This window comes from Phacochoerus africanus, chromosome 7, assembly GCF_016906955.1.
Source record: "Phacochoerus africanus isolate WHEZ1 chromosome 7, ROS_Pafr_v1, whole genome shotgun sequence".
Lineage (NCBI taxonomy): Eukaryota > Metazoa > Chordata > Mammalia > Artiodactyla > Suidae > Phacochoerus > Phacochoerus africanus.
The window spans coordinates 25961289-25978683 of record NC_062550.1 but is presented as its reverse complement, the minus strand read 5'-3'; the positions used below and the strand labels follow the sequence as shown (position 1 = coordinate 25978683).

At 49.5% G+C, this 17395-nt stretch overlaps 2 protein-coding genes across 2 annotated transcripts; one reads left to right on the top strand and one right to left on the bottom strand.

Annotated features, from left to right (window-relative positions):
* Positions 1–3005: 3005 nt before the first annotated feature.
* On the top strand, positions 3006–10738 carry ZBTB39 (zinc finger and BTB domain containing 39). Its single transcript, XM_047786973.1, has 2 exons — positions 3006–3149; positions 4658–10738. The coding sequence occupies exon 2, from the start codon at positions 4702–4704 to the stop codon at positions 6835–6837; it is 2136 nt and encodes a 711-aa protein (XP_047642929.1). The 5' UTR covers positions 3006–3149; positions 4658–4701; the 3' UTR covers positions 6838–10738.
* Positions 10739–11563: 825 nt separating this feature from the next.
* GPR182 (G protein-coupled receptor 182) lies at positions 11564–15076 on the bottom strand. The gene is made up of 2 exons (XM_047786975.1): positions 14745–15076; positions 11564–14221 (listed from the first exon to the last, which is right to left on the bottom strand). The coding sequence occupies exon 2, from the start codon at positions 14203–14205 to the stop codon at positions 13096–13098; it is 1110 nt and encodes a 369-aa protein (XP_047642931.1). The 5' UTR covers positions 14206–14221; positions 14745–15076; the 3' UTR covers positions 11564–13095.
* Positions 15077–17395: the final 2319 nt, after the last annotated feature.

Sequence of the window (17395 nt, the reverse complement as noted above, 5' to 3'; positions counted from 1 at the left end):
TAGGCTGGCTGCTACAGCTCCAATTAGACCCCTAGCCTGGGAACCTCCCTATGCACTATAAAATACCATACAGTCTCCAACCCAGTGGCACATCCCTCTTAGGTATTAGTTTGGCTCCAAAAGACCTAAAACCTTAGCTAAAAATATTACAGGATCCTTAAGATCTGAAGAGTCAAGCACAATACCATCTAGTATACCTGCCTATTTTATGTCTATGAACTATGGTCCCAGAAGTTTATGTAAATAACCAGGCCAAGTTAAATGCAAATAAATTGATATGTTATCTTTGGGAAGAGATGGGAATCATTGTAGAGAGAAAAATTATGTTTTCACCTTTGTAAACTTTAGATTCTAATTCTGCTAATTATCTTTGAGGCTTTGCAATATACCTATAAACTGGATTAGATGCTAAATTCTTCTAGTTTCCTCAAATATCTGGGTACAACACTTCAAGCTAATGTTTCCAGTTTTCTCTCATCCTTCTGACTTGGAGTCACTAATAACAAAGAATGCCCTTAAAACTCCTTGGAAAGGACTATACCAGGTCCTACCCAGATGGCAGCCAAACTTCAGAGACTTGAACCTTGGGTCCAAATCCCCCACTAAAAAGGGGGTCCTTCAGATTTTAGGAACTGTGCACCAGCTGGAGATTTCAAAATCAAATTGACAAGGGAGAAAGGTAAATGACATTGATGTAGACTTCTACGCAAGACACCAGATCTAGACTTCCTACTTTAACTAAACATGCAGCCCTTCTTTTCTTTCTTTCCTTTACTCTGGCTTTGGTCTGGAAAGGTAACACCATCATCCATATCTCCTAGGCAATTTCTAAGAGGGGTAACACTTCGGTGCCAATTTTGTCATAAAAACTCTGATCTGTCCATTAATAGTGCCACCTTAATAAAATTTGTTGGTGCCCTGACAGAGTTTATGTTTGTCTATTGTGATTATGATTCTCCTTGGGTCTAGGGAATGCCTGAAAATGGCTAGTGCATAACTGGGCAATGCCTTTTAGGAAATTGTGCCCTTAACTGTTCACAGACAGACACCTCCTGAATTTGGTCAACTCCCCTGAATTTACATCATCAAATTAGAAAGGACCTACCAGCTGGCTTTCATGATTCAGGATTTGCTTCCTTTGGCAGGTCCCTCCTCCTGGTTAGGAATGAGTACAGATGAGGCTATGATCAGGAATCTCTCCTTAACTCTAAAAGATTTTGCAGAATCTGCTGCTAAAGCACAAAAATCCTTACACTCTCTGGCCAAAGTTGTTCTTGATAGTAGGATAGCCTTCAATTATCTTTTAACTAAACAAGGAGGTATCTGTACTTTGGCCAACACCACCTACCATACCTAAATTGATACTTCTGGGGAAGCTGAAACTCAGCTACATAAGATTACTGAACAAGCCTCTTGGCTTAAAGAGGTGACCCCTTTAATGGGTTCTTTCTTTGACTTGTTTAATTTTGATTGCTTTGGGTCTTGGGGACCATGTGTCTGAAGCTCACTGCAGACATTGGGAACTGTCCTGTTTATAATAATCATAGTAGTCTTGTTGGTGCCCTGTATTCTCTCAAAAGCTTTAAATGCGTGTTATCAGCTGCTAACCACCAAGCAAATGATCTCCCTGAAACTGGAACATGAAGAAAGGAATGAAAAAATATGACCAACTAAAAAATTGTGAGCCTGAAGTTGTGCTCTGTGAATACCACACAGATTCAGCCAAAAAACTTTCATGACCTGCAAATGCTGTGAGGAGAACTTCAGAGCTGGTAATGGTGCTAATGCCTGAAATTTAGATCACATCTCTCAGTTAAGGTCGGGCAGTTTTGGGTTGATGACAGTTTTTGAGCAGGAGCATTTGGAGGGTAACTGCACTAAAGGAGAAGGGTGAGTGGAAGCAGAGAAATCGAGTTCTAGGAAGAGCTGGGGAAGTAGGAGAGGAAAAATTATTTCCCCTCTACCTTCAAGGTTCTTGACTGAGTAGTTAATGAAATATTAACAGGAAAAAAAAAAAAGAAACAGAAATTTAATAACATATATACATGGGGGAAACCCAGGAAAACTGAGTTTCTAGAGATTTAGTAACCCTTCTCTTCCTGGTGCAGAAAGCTAGACACCCTTACAAGTGGACATTTCCCTTATAAATGTAAATGTCTCTTAGAAAAGAGTAACTTCAACTGTTTTCTCCCCTATCTGCTGCTTCTTAGTAATCCTGGCAGCCAAGGAGGCATATTTTGGGGTGTCAAGTTCTCCCCTCCAGGGAAGACAGACTGCCAGAAATAGGCCTGAGCTGCCAAGGTGCAGTGGGAGCCTGTGAATTCCTTCATTTGGCCACCCAGCTGGAAGGAAGAGCCGCAGTGAGTTTTCAGAGAGTGGTCCACCAGGGGTGCAGCCCTCAAGTGCTGGTTCATTCATTCAAGCCGACTTCATTAAGCATCTACCGTATGGAACAGTGGTGTGTGGTAAGCGAGGGGAGGCAGTAGTGCGCAGAATCACAGACCCCTGCCTTCCTGAAGCTCACTGCCTAGTGGAGGAGATACAAATTAACCGAATAATCTTACAACTTTATGTAAAATTACACAGCAGACATTTTGAGAGTAAACTTCTGGGAATATGAGAGTAGAACAGGGGAGGCGATTTAAGCTTAGAGTTGGGATAGGATTCTTCAGGTATCGGCCAAGGAGGGAGTGGTCCTACACCTGGAGATGATCAGGGCTTCAGAAAAGCCCGGCCTGGGGATGGGGATTTGGAAACATCCCCCCTACAGCCCGCTGGGGGTCCAGCGGCAGTCCCAGGGCCGCGCGGTGGTTGGAGGCGGGGCCTGGCGGGGAGGCTGGTGGGCGGCCGCAGGCTCGGAGGCTTCAGCGGGCTAGCCGGGCGCCCGGCCCCGCCGTGGGGGGGCGCTGCCTCCTCCCGGGCGGCTGGGGGCGCTGCGGCCGAGCGGCGGGGGGCGCTGCCTCCTCCGGGACGGCGGGGGGCGCTGCGGGCCGGGCGGCGGGGGCGGCCCGGGCCGGTGCGGCGAGCGGCTCGGCGGATGGAGAGTCTGGCCGCGGCCGGCGGCGCCGCCTCCTCGTCGGGCCGGGCACGGCGGGCCGGGGCCTTTGTGTGAGGCGGCGGCGATGGTGCGTCGGGTCCCGCGGAGCCGGGTAAGTACGGCCGGGCCGAGGGCTGCCATGGCCGAGGCCCGACCCCCGTCCTGCTCTTTCTCTCGCTCTCGCTGAGCACCCTCCTGTTCGCCCCACTCGTTCGGACCTATGCTTCCCCAGCCGCGCGCCGACCCCGGCCGGCCCCGCCGCCCATCCCTCTGCCCTCGTCGGTCCGCGCCCCGCCGCCACCTTGGCCCCCGCTCGAGGTCGTCCCGAGGAGTCCCCCGTTGTTTGGGGAGGGACCGAGGTGCTCGGTACTCCGCAGATGGAGTGCCCCAGGCCGATCCAACGCCCTTCCTCCTGGATTCGACCCTCCGGAGGGGAGACTGTGGCGCCATGGGGTTGTTGGGGTGCCTTCTCGAAAGTTCCGAAACCGCCCCCTCCCTCTCCCCACTCGGGCTTCCCGGTGCCCCGACCTGCTGACGGTTGATGTTTGGCCACCAGGGCCCGTGAGATGCCTTGCTGGTACCCAACAATGCTCCTAAAGCTTCCTGGGCCCCAGAAAAAGTTGGGAGTTAGTCGAAAGTGGTGAGATGGGGAAAGGGGCTGTGTTGCACAGGGCTAGTCGTGAGGTTGAAGGAGAAGGCGACTAGCTTGTCTTCCTTCGATGTGTAGGACTCAAAAAGGAGAAAAAGTGGTACTGAGCAGTACTTTAGGAGTTACCTATATAACTTGATGCTTCTTACCGGCATCAAGTAAATCTCTTAGTTCTGATCAGAAGCATAAATCCTGAAAGGGGGGGATTGAAGCATATTTAGGTAATATTAAATACCACAGTTATGCTCTGCTTTGCTTTACTTCTTTGGTTCTGAGTGCTTTACTTCACCCGCAGCATACAGGGAATGTGAGAAGCGTATCCCAATGGCTCTAGGCTGTGGAAGAGAGAAGAGGCAGGTATTGCAGGTAGAGAGAGATGGGAACTCAAGAATGAGCAAGAGGTTTATTTAGGGCCTGAAAAAACACAGCAAAGATAGGAAACTAAAGCATAGAACATCCTTATCTTTTTTTCAGCAGCTAATGGAACTTGATAATTGTGTTCAAGTATGTATATGGCATTTGGCATCGTAAGGGAAGAGAACATACTCAGTGAGATAGGAAAGCTTGTAGTCAGGAGGAAATTAATATGAGAAAAATTTGAGCTGGTTTCTCTGGTAATGCTAGAAGACTGTGCCTGAGAGGATGCTTCTGGCTTGGTTTTAAGGCACAAGCTTTGGTTCAGTCAGGCCTACAGCCTCTCTTACTGACTCTTAAATAAAAACCAAGCTAACAGATTTTTTTCAGTACTTTTTGATTTTGTTATGATGACTCTGTCTTTGGAAATATGCAGGGAGAGAGGTCACTGTCCTGTCACTTTTGCTGTCTTTGCCCCCCCAGCAGGATGGAGCAGGTGTATGCCCATTCACTTCTGCTCTCTTGGAAACCTGCAGACTGGTGGCATTTTCCCTTGAGGAGCTCATCACCTGCAGGGGTGTGTTTGGCCACCCACCTTTTCCTTTTGCTGTCCACAGATTAACCGTGCTGATAAGGAGGCCACTTCGTAGGAGCTGCTAAGATGGGCATGAGAATCAAATTGCAAAGCACCAACCACCCCAACAACCTGCTGAAGGAACTCAACAAGTGCCGGCTCTCAGAGACCATGTGCGATGTCACCATCGTGGTGGGGAGCCGCTCCTTCCCAGCCCACAAAGCCGTGCTGGCCTGTGCGGCTGGCTACTTCCAGAACCTCTTCCTGAACACTGGGCTTGATGCTGCCCGGACCTATGTGGTGGACTTCATCACCCCTGCCAACTTTGAGAAGATTCTGAGCTTTGTCTACACATCAGAGCTCTTCACGGACCTGATCAATGTTGGGGTCATCTATGAGGTAGCTGAGCGTCTGGGTATGGAGGATCTCCTTCGGGCCTGTCACTCCACCTTTCCCGACCTGGAGAGCACTGCGGTGGCCAAGCCCCTGACCAGCACCAGTGAGAGCCACTCTGGAACCCTGAGTTGTAACTCAGCAGAACCTGTCCCTCCCCTTGGAGAACTCCGGGGTGGAGGGGAGCACTTCGGTCCTGATAGGAACTCTGTGTTACCTGGTGATGCTGGAGGAAGCTATAAAGAGGACGAGAGAAATGTTACCAGTGACACTAACCATAGCCTGCCTCTGCCCCAGCAGCCACTGCCGCCAAAGACAGAAGACCACGATGCCCCTGCTCCTTTCACGTCTGTGCCCAGTATGGTGACCCAGCCGGTTCTAGGTACTGTCAGCATGGGCATCCAAACCAGCACGAGCTCCTGCCAGCCATACAAAGTCCAGAGCAATGGAGACTTCAGTAAAAACAGCTTCTTCAGCCCTGACAATGCAATAGACATTACCACTGGGACCAACTCCTGTCTGAGCAACAGTGACCACTCCAAAGACCCAAGTTTTGGGCAGATGGATGAACTCCAGCTGGAGGACCTGGGGGACGATGACTTGCAGTTTGAAGACCCCACCGAGGAGATAGGCACAGCTGAGGAGGTGATTGAATTGAGTGACGACAGTGAGGATGAGCTGACTTTTGGAGAGAATGACAACCGAGAGAATAAGGCCATGCCCTGCCAGGTGTGCAAGAAAGTTCTAGAGCCCAACATTCAGCTGATCCGACAGCATGCTCGGGACCACGTGGATCTGCTGACCGGCAACTGTAAGGTCTGTGAGACCCACTTCCAGGACCGAAACTCTCGGGTGACCCATGTCCTGTCCCACATTGGTATTTTTCTCTTCTCCTGCGACATGTGTGAAACTAAGTTCTTTACCCAGTGGCAGCTGACTCTCCACCGCCGGGATGGAATATTTGAGAACAACATCATTGTCCACCCCAACGACCCCCTACCTGGGAAGCTGGGTCTCTTCTCAGGGGCAGCCTCCGCAGAGCTGAAATGTGCTGCCTGCGGGAAGACATTGGCCAAAGATTTCCACGTGGTCCGGGGCCACATCCTTGACCATCTGAACCTGAAGGGCCAGGCTTGCAGTGTCTGTGACCAGCGCCACCTCAACCTCTGCAGCCTCATGTGGCACACCCTCTCCCATCTCGGCATCTCGGTCTTCTCCTGCTCTGTCTGTGCAAACAGCTTTGTGGACTGGCATCTCTTGGAGAAGCACATGGCTGTGCACCAAAGCCTGGAAGACACCCTCTTCCGCTGCCACTTGTGCAGCCAGAGCTTCAAGTCAGAGGCTGCCTATCGCTATCATGTCAGCCAGCACAAATGCAACAGTGGCCTTGATGCACGGCCTGGTTTCGGGCTCCAGCACCCTGCTCTCCAGAAGCGGAAGCTGCCAGCAGAGGAGTTCCTGAGTGAGGAGCTGGCGCTGCAGGGCCAGCCTGGGAATAGCAAGTATAGCTGCAAGGTGTGTGGCAAAAGGTTTGCCCACACAAGTGAGTTCAACTACCACCGGCGGATCCACACGGGCGAGAAGCCGTACCAGTGTAAGGTGTGCCACAAATTCTTCCGAGGCCGCTCAACCATCAAGTGCCACTTGAAGACGCACTCCGGGGCCCTCATGTATCGCTGCACGGTCTGTGGCCACTACAGCTCCACCCTTAACCTCATGAGCAAGCATGTCGGTGTGCACAAAGGCAGCCTCCCGCCTGACTTCACCATCGAGCAGACCTTCATGTACATTATCCATTCCAAAGAGGCTGAAAAGAACCCGGAGAGCTGACTGGGTCCCAGCAGAACCAGGGGAGCCCCCAGGCAGCAGCCAGGACGTTGATTATCTAATGGCTGTTGGTCCCTCCCCAGCGGAAGTTACAATTTTGCCTTGCTCTAGGAGTTCTGTTCTGTCCTGTGTTTAAAGAAGAGAAAAAGAAGAAATAGCACATGAACACTGATACTGTTTCTGAGAAGCAACGGCCCTATCATGTTTACCTCCTTACCTTTTCCTGCCCATGGAGGGCTGTGTTTTTGATTTTTTCGAGGCTGGTTTTGGGATCTTGTCAGGCGCTCAGCATCAACTAGATCCCCTTCCCCAGTCTCTCGAGTTTTAGTTTACTGATAGGTTTTATGCTGCTAAGAATCCAACCAACAGCCTCACTGAACAGAGGAGGTGGAGAGAGGTTTTCACTGTGGGTATTTCTGCCAGACCTCCAACTGGGACACCAGCTATGAGAGAGATTTTGGGAATGTGGTCATTCAGAAAAGACTAGTCAGCAGGGCAGCTCATCTCAGGTGCCAGTCCCAGCCCTCAACAGGGGAAAGGTGTAAGGGATGGAAGGACCTGCTTGTTCCACAGCTCTAATCTGCTGATTGGACAGTAAAATCTCTTGGCAGCTAAGTCCAAATTGGGGACAAAGCTTTCTATTTAGGTCAGAAAGTTTTGGGATGAATCCTTGTCAGCCGGAAGAGGTGTCCTGCAGTGCTGCCAGAGTGGTAGCCTTGTGGACAGGAAGGGAGGTTTCTCTTTTCTCTCAATTCCAAAGAAACATAATTTTATGGAGCAGTGGCCCAGGACATCAGGCCTTCCTTGTGGGACAAAATGGACAGGGAGCCACTTTGGTGTAGTCATCTGTCATCTGGCCACCTCCATTGACCCTGAGTTTCCTGGTGGAGAGGTGGGGATGTCTCTGACAGCAGCAGCCTTGCCTTAATTTACATCCAGTCTCCCACTAGTGTGTTTGGCCTATAGTGTAGATGAGAAGACCTCATGAGGTGGAGTGGTGAACTGTGAGTCCTTCAGGATTAAAGGGACCGAAGTAACTGGTGGTGTGTAGTGGGAAGTATGTTCTCTCTGTCCCAGTTGGGTAACCTGTTTGCTTTGTGCTTTCTGGGCCAGAGCTTTGGCAGCTCACCTTTGACCTGCTGGAATTTATCCTGATCTGCCATTGCATTGCCACCAGGGGGCGCTATTGGACGACAGCTGGTTCAGGCCCTCCCTGGGTGACTGGGGAGTCTCCCTGGTCCAGGGGTTGCTGGTTGGCTCCATTCTTAGTTGCCTGTTTAGGGGCTCTTGCCCAAAGAAGGCTTGAGGGGAAGGGCCCTCGGAGCTCACATACTCACAAGGTGGCACCTCAGTAACCCGTACTACCTCACCTGCTCAGGCGAGCTCTGGGAGTCCCTGGCCTCGACCCTGACACTGCCCCTGGTGGGACTCAGCAGCACCCTGGGCTGTTTCACAAGCAAGTGGTTTTAATTAACTCACAAAGCCTTTTTGGACATTAATATTTATTTATTTTTGTTTTTGTATACATATTACCCAGCATCTCTTTTGGATAAGAGACTTCAGGAAAATGAGCTTCTCCCCAGCAAGTAGCCATGTTCCAGGGGACAGTCCTGGCCAGAGATTTGAACGAGGGCTAGACTGGGAGAGAATGGGTCAAGCCTTTAACAAGTAAATTCTTTTCTTTCTCTCCAGATTGTCTCTTGCAGAGTAAACCCAGGGAACCCTTTAAGAAATGGATGTAAGTTCTACAAAGTTGGAGCTTGTTAAATTCCTAGGCCTTTCTTCCCTTTTCCATCCTGTGATTGAGTATGTTGGGGACTGGGTTGAGGGGGATCAAGTCACATGGAGGTCCTTTTTGCATGTTTTCTCATCCTTCCTAAAAATTGGGAAGCAGTAATAAGACGTACAGGTAAACCAAAACTCCGTCCCTATTGGACCTGCTTCCTCCCTCCCCAGCCCTAAATTGATAAAGCCTCCAAGTTGGTGTGCTTGGCTCTCTGGTGGGGTGACCATTACACGAAGGGACTTGTGCAAGTGGCCAGCTTTCACCATCTTAATCCAACTTGTTAAATGTTCCTTCGGGACATTCCCGTTAGGAAAGCAGTTCTGAGATTTTGCATCCCTCACCAATTGCTCCCTTTCTTCCCATGCTGACCATTAGGCGTTTAAGAAGGAAAGTGTGTAAAAGACTACAGACGCCTATCTCCTAAGCTTTTGTCACCGATTGATGGTGAGGACTGATTTTCAAATGGCTGGATTTGAGAGTCAGGTACTCACTGGAACCCAGCCGGATAGCTGAGAGTGGGTCAGTATGCAGGAGAAATCCTTTTCCTTAGCAGAGGGGATCATGGATGCTGGGTAGTCTGTATACTTAATCTGAAACTGTGAAGTGTCCCCTTTTTGCAAGTAAACCAAAAAGCAAATCTTTGAAACTTTGTCCCTGAAACACTAAACAGAAAACTGCACCCCCTGATCCTCCTGCGGCTAAGTGGTTGAGCAGGGTGGCTTGGTTGGTTGCAGTCAGACATGTAGCAAGTCAGTAGCTCATGAGGCTCATTGACCAAACCCTGTCCCTCACCCAGTGTCCCCCATAATTGCACCTCAACCCTCCCTCTATTTGGAGTTATGCCTGCTGCCTCTGCTTTCAGCTCACCCTTTTCTGCACTGTTTTACCTGAAACACTATATTGTGGCAGAGGGTGCTCTGGAGTACCTGGTGGAAGGTATTCATTTTATTTTGAGTTTAAAATTTTTCAGCCTTCTCTTCAATGGTTGCCCTGTCTGCCCTGGAGCCCAGTTTAGCACTGTCTCCTGCTGTATTGTTCCAAGGTTTTGTTTGACCCTTGAATGTCTTTTCTTCTCCTTCTTCCCTCTTTTTCTTGTTCTGTACTCAGGACCAACTACATAATTTACAGAGCCCTTTGTTTAAAAATTAAGAATTTCAAGATGGTGACTAGAACATTAAAGCAAGCGCGAGGCCATTCCCGGCTTTTTTTCCTAAGGAAAAAGGGTGATTCTGTAATGGTACACTGTAAACAGCAGAGGCTGCTTGTGGCCAGAGGAAGGGATCAGTATCCTGGCACTCCTCTGACCATCAGTGGCTCCCTGATGCCACAGCATCCGCTGGAAGCTCTGCTGTACCCTGGTGTTTGGTCCTAAATTTGAAGACTCCATAGAGTCTCTATAGTTCATGGCTAGTTGGGAAGAAAGGAGGTGGGGGTGGGGGTGAGGAAATGGGTAAAAATTCTTTTTGGCTTTCTTCTGATCTGTCAGTACCCTTTTGTCTCTAGGACAGCCTTTGGACTTAAGTACCTTCTCCTCAGTCAGGTTTTGCTGCTGCTGAATTTTCTTCCTCTTCTGGCCGCCTGCTGTGCTCTATTCCCCAGTCTACTCAACTTTGGAAGTGAATTTAAATTAATTACAGATAGACACTGATTTTATTGTCAGGAAAGTGAGCTTTGTGGAGAAACCTACCCATCTGGGAGTCCACACGTGTCCTTTTCCCTAAATCCTGCACTGAATGAATCAGAAAGCAGGGTGCACAGCTTTTGTTTCAATGTGATTACTCGTGGTCAACTTGGCATCAGAAGGAAAACGAAGCTTTTGAATTGGATGTTTCCGTAACACCCTTCCCCTGTCCAGTCCCCCCCCACCTCTACTAGCTAAAGTCTCTTATGAAACAGAGAAGAGTTGTTGATGTCTCACTCCTTCCATTAAATTAATAAGTACTGACCTCCTAATATTTAAGTGTTTACTATCTATTGCTGTAAAGTTTTGTATATTTTGTAAACTTCTTTTCCCAAATAGTAGATGTCTAAAATCGTTGAACATCTGATTCTTTTATATTCCATTGTTCGGCACAAAGTGTGGTTTTTATTTAGAATAAAAAAAAAGGAAATTTGAAATGGGAGTTCTTTTCCTATTTACTGTGATCATGCTCATCCTTTCAGAGTTCACAGTATCTGGGTCATCACCCTTTCAGTAGCAGGATTCTGCTCAGCAGATGCCAGAATTCTTTCAGGTAGCACATTTTCCATTCCTGTAGCTGGAATTCCCCAAGGTTAATGTGACCTGTTTTTAGTGGAAAATTAACTCAATGACCCAACCTTTTCAGAGGGAACATCCCTGAGAGGAATCTTTTGGCTCAGAGAGAGCAGTGGGATTCTGCTAATGTCTAGTTGGACCAGAGATTTAGCCACAAATTGTCTTGCCGATGCCATTTAAATCCCCGTAACATCGTGTTGGAGTGGAGAGGCAGATTGAGAGGGGGCTGAGGTTTGGCATAATTTCACGAGGTTGGTAGCACATGTCCCCCAGCAGAGAAGAGTTAGGGTGTGACACAGTCCGTTTGGTCTCAGAGCGCGTTGCCCAAGCCTGGCCCCCATCAGTGCTCAGCAAATGCAGAGCGGAATGGCCATGCCGTCGGCACACCAGTTCTCATAGGCCCTAAGGAAGTATTTGTGCTGCCAGGGTGATCAGTGGTTGCCGGAGGAGAGTCCATGAGAAAAGATTTTGGGAAAACGGCCTCAGGCAGCCTGGGGTGTGACAGATATAAAACTGGGTTTCTTTTAGGGAAATTTTGGAGCCTGAGTCAAAGGGGGTGGTAATATGGGCATTAGGTGGGGGTTTGGTTTTTATGTGGGCACAAGGGTGGAAATCCTAATCTATTTAGGATCGTTCTGTTAAGCCTTTACTACAGCCCCAAGTCACGACCTGGACTCCCCTGGTTGAAAAGGAGCAGCTGACACTTTTTCAGGTTTGGGCCCAGTGAGCAGGGGAGGGAGACACAGCTTTCCCTCCATACTCTTGACAAACAGTTCTGTACACCGTTGGAGCACATGTTTAATGCCTCTGGGGAATACAGTCTCAGCTTTCTAAGGGAAGAGGGGACGGCGGTCTAGGTCAGCTGGTAGTTCTTCCAAGTTAAACATACATAGTGCACACTTGAGCAAGAGAGAGCATCTCAGTGACTGTCCAGAGGCCCTTTGCTCTCCACAGGCAGGATGAAGCGGCCAAAGTTTCATAACTGCTGGGCAGGGACCTGCTTTTAGGTTTACTTTAGTCAGGGTGCTTAATGGACATTGTCCAAGTTTCCCAAACTGATAAATGAGCCTTTTCCAGCAGACGTATGTGTTGACAGGAGGACTTCTTTTCCTGTCTATAGGACAAGTGCTAATAGAACTAAATTCCTGGGCAGGAGAATTATGAGAAGACTTGACCAGGGAGAAAGAAGTCTGAGGGTGAGAACTGACTTAGAAGAATACCAGAATTCTGCCCTGTGATGGGATTGGCAGATTTCCACTTCCCCACCCTGTGCAGGGGCAAAGGCTGAGGGTCAGAGCACCTGTCAGTGCCTGCTGCCAGCTGTCCTGAAGTCTGCTCCCAGAATGGATGTCCTGTGATATTTTCCTATGATTCGGAAAGGGAAGGACAGCAGGTAGAAGTGTGGAAACGTCCTAGACCCAGAGCTGGGGGAGATGAGCTGTGAGGAGCATGGACTCTGGAACAGCTTCTCTGTTTTTGGGGGGAGGGGGTTGGGGTGGAGTAGGGGGGCTTATCGGTAAGGAAATGGAGCTGTTTCCTGGATGGTGGGGGTGGAGAACCCTCCTGCAGTCCAGCTGCATGGTGCTGGTCTCAGGCTTTGGCTTCACCCCGCCCCTGCATTTATCATCACACTGAGGATGCACTGCTAGGAAACGGCCTGCTGAGGCCTCTTGGCTCCTTGGCCTCTGGCCTCTTGTCCCCTCAGCCTGCATGGTGTGCTGGGAGATCAACAAACACAAACACAAAAGGAAAGTTGTGTGGGGTTCCTGCGGAGCTCACTCTTTCCGGCCAGGGTGATTTCTGAAATGATCATCTAGTTTCTACTGAACATCTCTTTAGCTTCAGCTCCCTTCCCAATTTCAGCTGGTAATGCAGACTTTTTCTAAATATCCAGAGTCATGGCTGTCTCTGTTCTTTATTTCACCTTTCCCCTGCATGTCTCCCTTAGACACAAGGACCACGCCAAGTAGTACAATGCAAGAACCTGTTCTCTATCCCTCCCTGCCCCCTCCCGACCCCCACCTCAATATTTTAAGACATATTCAAAATTAGCCCTGAGTGCTCTGACCCTCTCCCCACCCTATCCCCCCTCCCCCCGCAAATCTCTCACCTACACTTCCTGCTTTCTACTTTGCTGGTGGGGGAGACTGGGCTTTTCCTCAGCTGGCTGTGCAAGATTGGGGAGCAGAGGTGGGTGGGGTATTTGCGGCCTGGAATTTCAGACTCGGTGATGGGGGCCCGCTGCAGGGGGCTGGATGCCCTCTTTGGTGATGACAATGGAATGCTGAGTGGAGGAGGAGGAGGAGGCATGTCTGCCCTCCCTGTCCTGGACCTTGGGAAGGTAGTGGACCACAGCATTGAGCAGCCGGCCCTGGAAGCTGGGGCTGAGAAAGTTGTAAAGGATGGGGTTGACAACACAGTGGAGCATGGAGAAGCAGTCGATGATGTCGTAGAAGAAGTAGAGCAGGTGGGCCAGGTAGCAGTGGAGGGAGATGTGGGTCCCGTGCAGTGTGATCAGCAGCAGGGTCACATGGTAGGGCAGCCAGCAGATGACAAAGACAGTTATGTAGGCGCACACCAGCCGGCAGTGGCGCCGGCCCTCAGGCTGTCCTGCCTGCCGCAGCCGGCAGGCGGTCAGCACGTTGAAGACCACCATGAGAGGGAAGGGCAGCAGGAAGCCCAGGACAGTGGTGGACAGGGCCGCCACCAGGGCCCACGTGCTGTACGTTTCAAAAGGTGCCATGAAGAGGCACATGGGCTCAAAGCTGTCCACCAGCTGGATGTGGACCACCTCAGGCAGCGGGATGAGGGCTGCGAGGACCCAGACCCCCATGCACACAGCCCGTCGTCCTCGGTGCTGGTGACGCTGCCAGGTTGGAAAGGCGTTGGTGAGTGTGACGTAGCGGTCGATGCTGAGGCACACCAGGAAGAAGATACTGCTGTACATGTTGACGAAATAGAAGTAGTGAGTGAAGCGGCAGGAGAAGCTGCCCCAGAGCCAGGTGTAGTCCAGCGTGACCTCCAGCATCCACACGGGCAGAGACAGGACGATGCCCAGGTCTGCGATGGCCATGTTGAGGACGTAGGGGCGCAGCAGGCCTGCGCGGTCCGAGCTGTGCCAGTTGACGCAGATCACCAGAAGGTTCTCCACCAGCCCGACGACGAAGATGGCCAGGTAGAGCACGAAGAGGGCCACTCGCTTGGTGTCCTCGCTGAGCTCCATGTGGCACTCAGGCAGGGTGTGATTGAAGAAGTGGAGCAGTTCGGTCCAGTTGTGGATCTCTCCCAAGTCGCTGGCAGGCCCCACGCTGGGCCCTGTGGTGGACATGAGGACCAGCAAGTGCCTGGTGGGAAGAAGGGAGGGTTGGAAGAGAAAGGGGGCCTTGAAAGCAGCCACCTGTCCCCAAGCTGGTAGGCCACAGGGACCTGGAGGCTTTGGGGAAAGAGTCTGGGTCAGAAGAGGGGAGAAATGGAAGGACGCGTAACATTCAAACTGTGCGTCAATAGTACACAACTCACTGGCAGCTTTGACCCAAGAGCAGAAGTGTTTTGATAAGGGGTCTCAGTGCTTTCTTCCCAGTCCCAGCCAATGCCACCCTCCTCCAGCCCAGGGGGCTCAACCGCCACTTCTCTCCTGGCACTTCACCCCTTGGCCATTTCATACAGCCTTCCTTAGGGGCTCTTTCTGTGTCAGGCTATTTGGGCCTTGTGTGTGACTGACACACACACACACACACACACACACACACACACACACACACTCTCTCTTTCAGTTCATCTTTGGAAACATCTGTGGCTTATGCAGGAAAACCAGTTGTCTCCAGGCCCCACTCACTCCCTTCTTCCCTGAGAAAGGGCGACTCTCACCTGAGCCGGTGGTTGGAGAACCTCTGGTCCTGGAGGGTGGGCAGGTCTGGACTGTTGGGGAGCTGCGATGAGGCTGGAGGGACTGTGGCTGTGGGGCTGGCTTTGCTTCAGACTTCAGGGCCGCCCCTCTCATCCGGAAAGCAGTATTACTGGCTGAGGCTCTGTGGAAGAGGGTCAGGGCTTTTCCTGCCTTCCCCCAATCCAGTTAGAGGGGAAATCACAGCAAAAGATCCAGTGTGGTGGTGACAGGGAGGAGTCAGGCTGCAAGCATTAAAATCCAGACTCTTGCAGCTCTGTGAGTTTATCTCTTTTAACCTCAGTTCTATCTTCTGCAAAATGGGACAACAGTAGTATCTACTAATAGAGGTGTTCCAAGAATTAAATGAGCTATTCAGGTGACGTGCTGAGCAGAAGGCTGGCCCTGTGGTAAATGCTTTACATATGCATTTTCCCCTCTCTAAATCAGATTGGAATCCCACTCTCCTATGTCTGTCTGGATTCTCACCAAAGCAGAACTGGCTGGGGGTGGGAGAGCTAAAAGAAATCTGAAAATTAGAATTGTTATCACTCTGACACTTCTACTCAATGGCACCCCTGGCATTCCCCAGCCTTCATCTTGCAATCCAAAGTGGGAATCTAGAGAGAGGTAAGACTGAATGCAGTGTGGTAGAAAGGGCAGTGCTGAGCTTCAGGGAGACTCCTGGATGGGGAGAGGAAGGACGGGAGAGAGAGACACACACACACACAGCACACAGACCAAGCTTAGAGAGAGAGACAGACACATGCCTCTCTCTCCCTCCAAGCCAAGGGGAAGGCTCGGAGCCCCCAATTTGTGTTATTGGTGAGCATCTTGTGTCAGCATGGCTCCTGCTGCTCAGAGCACTTTCACCTTAGTTATTTGATCCCTGGGGAACTCCTGTGGGAGGGGAGGATGGGGTTCCTTATTCAGAGACCTTGCCTGTCCCCCACAGGCCACACTGAGAAGAGAGCAGGGCCATCTGGAGCTGGGCCCATGTTTTGTAGGCTGTAGGGCCGGGAGTGTGTTGGCTGGAGAGGCTTGGATATATATAAATTTAATTAAGCTGAAATCCCTATGACAGTATTAACCATTTTAAAGTTTACAATCTGGTGGCATTTAGTTCATTTACATTGTTATGCAACCACCACTTCTATCTAAGTCCAAAATATTGTCATCACCCCAAAAGGAAACCCCACACCCATTAAGCACTCACTCTCGAATCCCATCTCCCCTCAGCTCCTGGCGATCAACCAGCTACTCTGCTTTCTGTCTCTCTGGATTTACCTATTAAGGATATTTGATATAAATGGAATCACATATGTGACCTTTACACCTTTTCTTCTACTTAGCATAATATTTAAAAAAAATTTTTTTTTTTTTGTCTTTTCTAGGGCCGCTCCCACGGCATATGGAGGTTCCCAGGCTAGGGGTCTCATCAGAGCTGTAGCCACCAGCCTACGCCAGAGCCACGTCTGAAACCTACACCACAGCTCACGGCAATGCTGGATCCTTAACCCACTGAGCAAGGCCAGGGATTGAACCCGAAACCTCATGGCTCCTAGTTGGATTTGTTAACCACTGAGCCATGACAAGAACTCCTATTTTTAAAATTTTTAATTGAAATCTAGTTGACTTACAATGTTTTGATAGTTTCTGGTGTACAGCAAAGTGGTTCAATTATATTTATTCTTTTTCATATTCTTTTCCATTATGGTTTATTATTAGGATATTAAATATAGTTCCTCATTAAAAAATTAAAAATTTTGTTAAAGTATAGTTGATTTAGGAGTTCCCATCATGGCTCAGCAGTTAATGAACCCGACTGGTATCCCTGAGGACACAGGTTTGATCCCTGGCCTTGCTCAGTGGGCCTTGCTGGCTTTGCTGTGAGCTGTGGTATAGGCCGGCAGCTGTAGCTCCAATTCAGTCCCTAGCCTGGGAACCTCCATGTGCCATGAGTGTGTCCCTAAAAAAAAAGACAAAAAAAAATAGTTGATTTATAATGTTGTGTTAATTTTTGTAGGATCTTGTTTATCTATTTTATATATAATATATAATTTGTAGTTTGTATCCACTAATCCCATACTCCTAATTTATCCCTTCCCAATCTCCTTTCTCCTTTGGTAATCATAAATTTGTTTTCTATGTCTGTGAGTCTATTTCTGTTTTGTAAATAAGTTCATTTGTATCATATTTTATATTCCACATTTAAGTGTTATTTGTTATAACATGTTGTCTTTGATTCATTTCACTTAGTATGATAATCTCTAGGTCCATCCATGTTGTGGCGAATGGCATTATTTCATTCTTTTTTATGGCCGAGTAATATTCCGTGTGTGTGTGTGTGTGTGTGTGTGTGTGTGTGTGTGTGTGCGCGCGTGCACGTGTATCATCACATCTTTATCCACTCATCTGTTGATAGATATTTAGATTGCTTGCATTTCCTGGCTATTATAAATAGTGCAGTTATGAGCATTGGAGTGCATTGTATATTTTTTTTTTTGTCTTTTTGCTATTTCTTTGGGCCGCTCCCGCGGCATATGGAGGTTCCCAGGCTAGGGGTCGAATAGGAGCCGTAGCCACCAGCCTACGCCAGAGCCACAGCAACGCAGGATCCGAGCCGTGTCTGCGA

Bases quoted from the DNA above. Each gene is read 5' to 3' on its own strand.
- ZBTB39 (XM_047786973.1), top strand. From the start codon at position 4,702: ATGGGCATGAGAATCAAATTGCAAAGCACCAACCACCCCAACAACCTG.
- GPR182 (XM_047786975.1), bottom strand. From the start codon at position 14,205: ATGTCCACCACAGGGCCCAGCGTGGGGCCTGCCAGCGACTTGGGAGAG.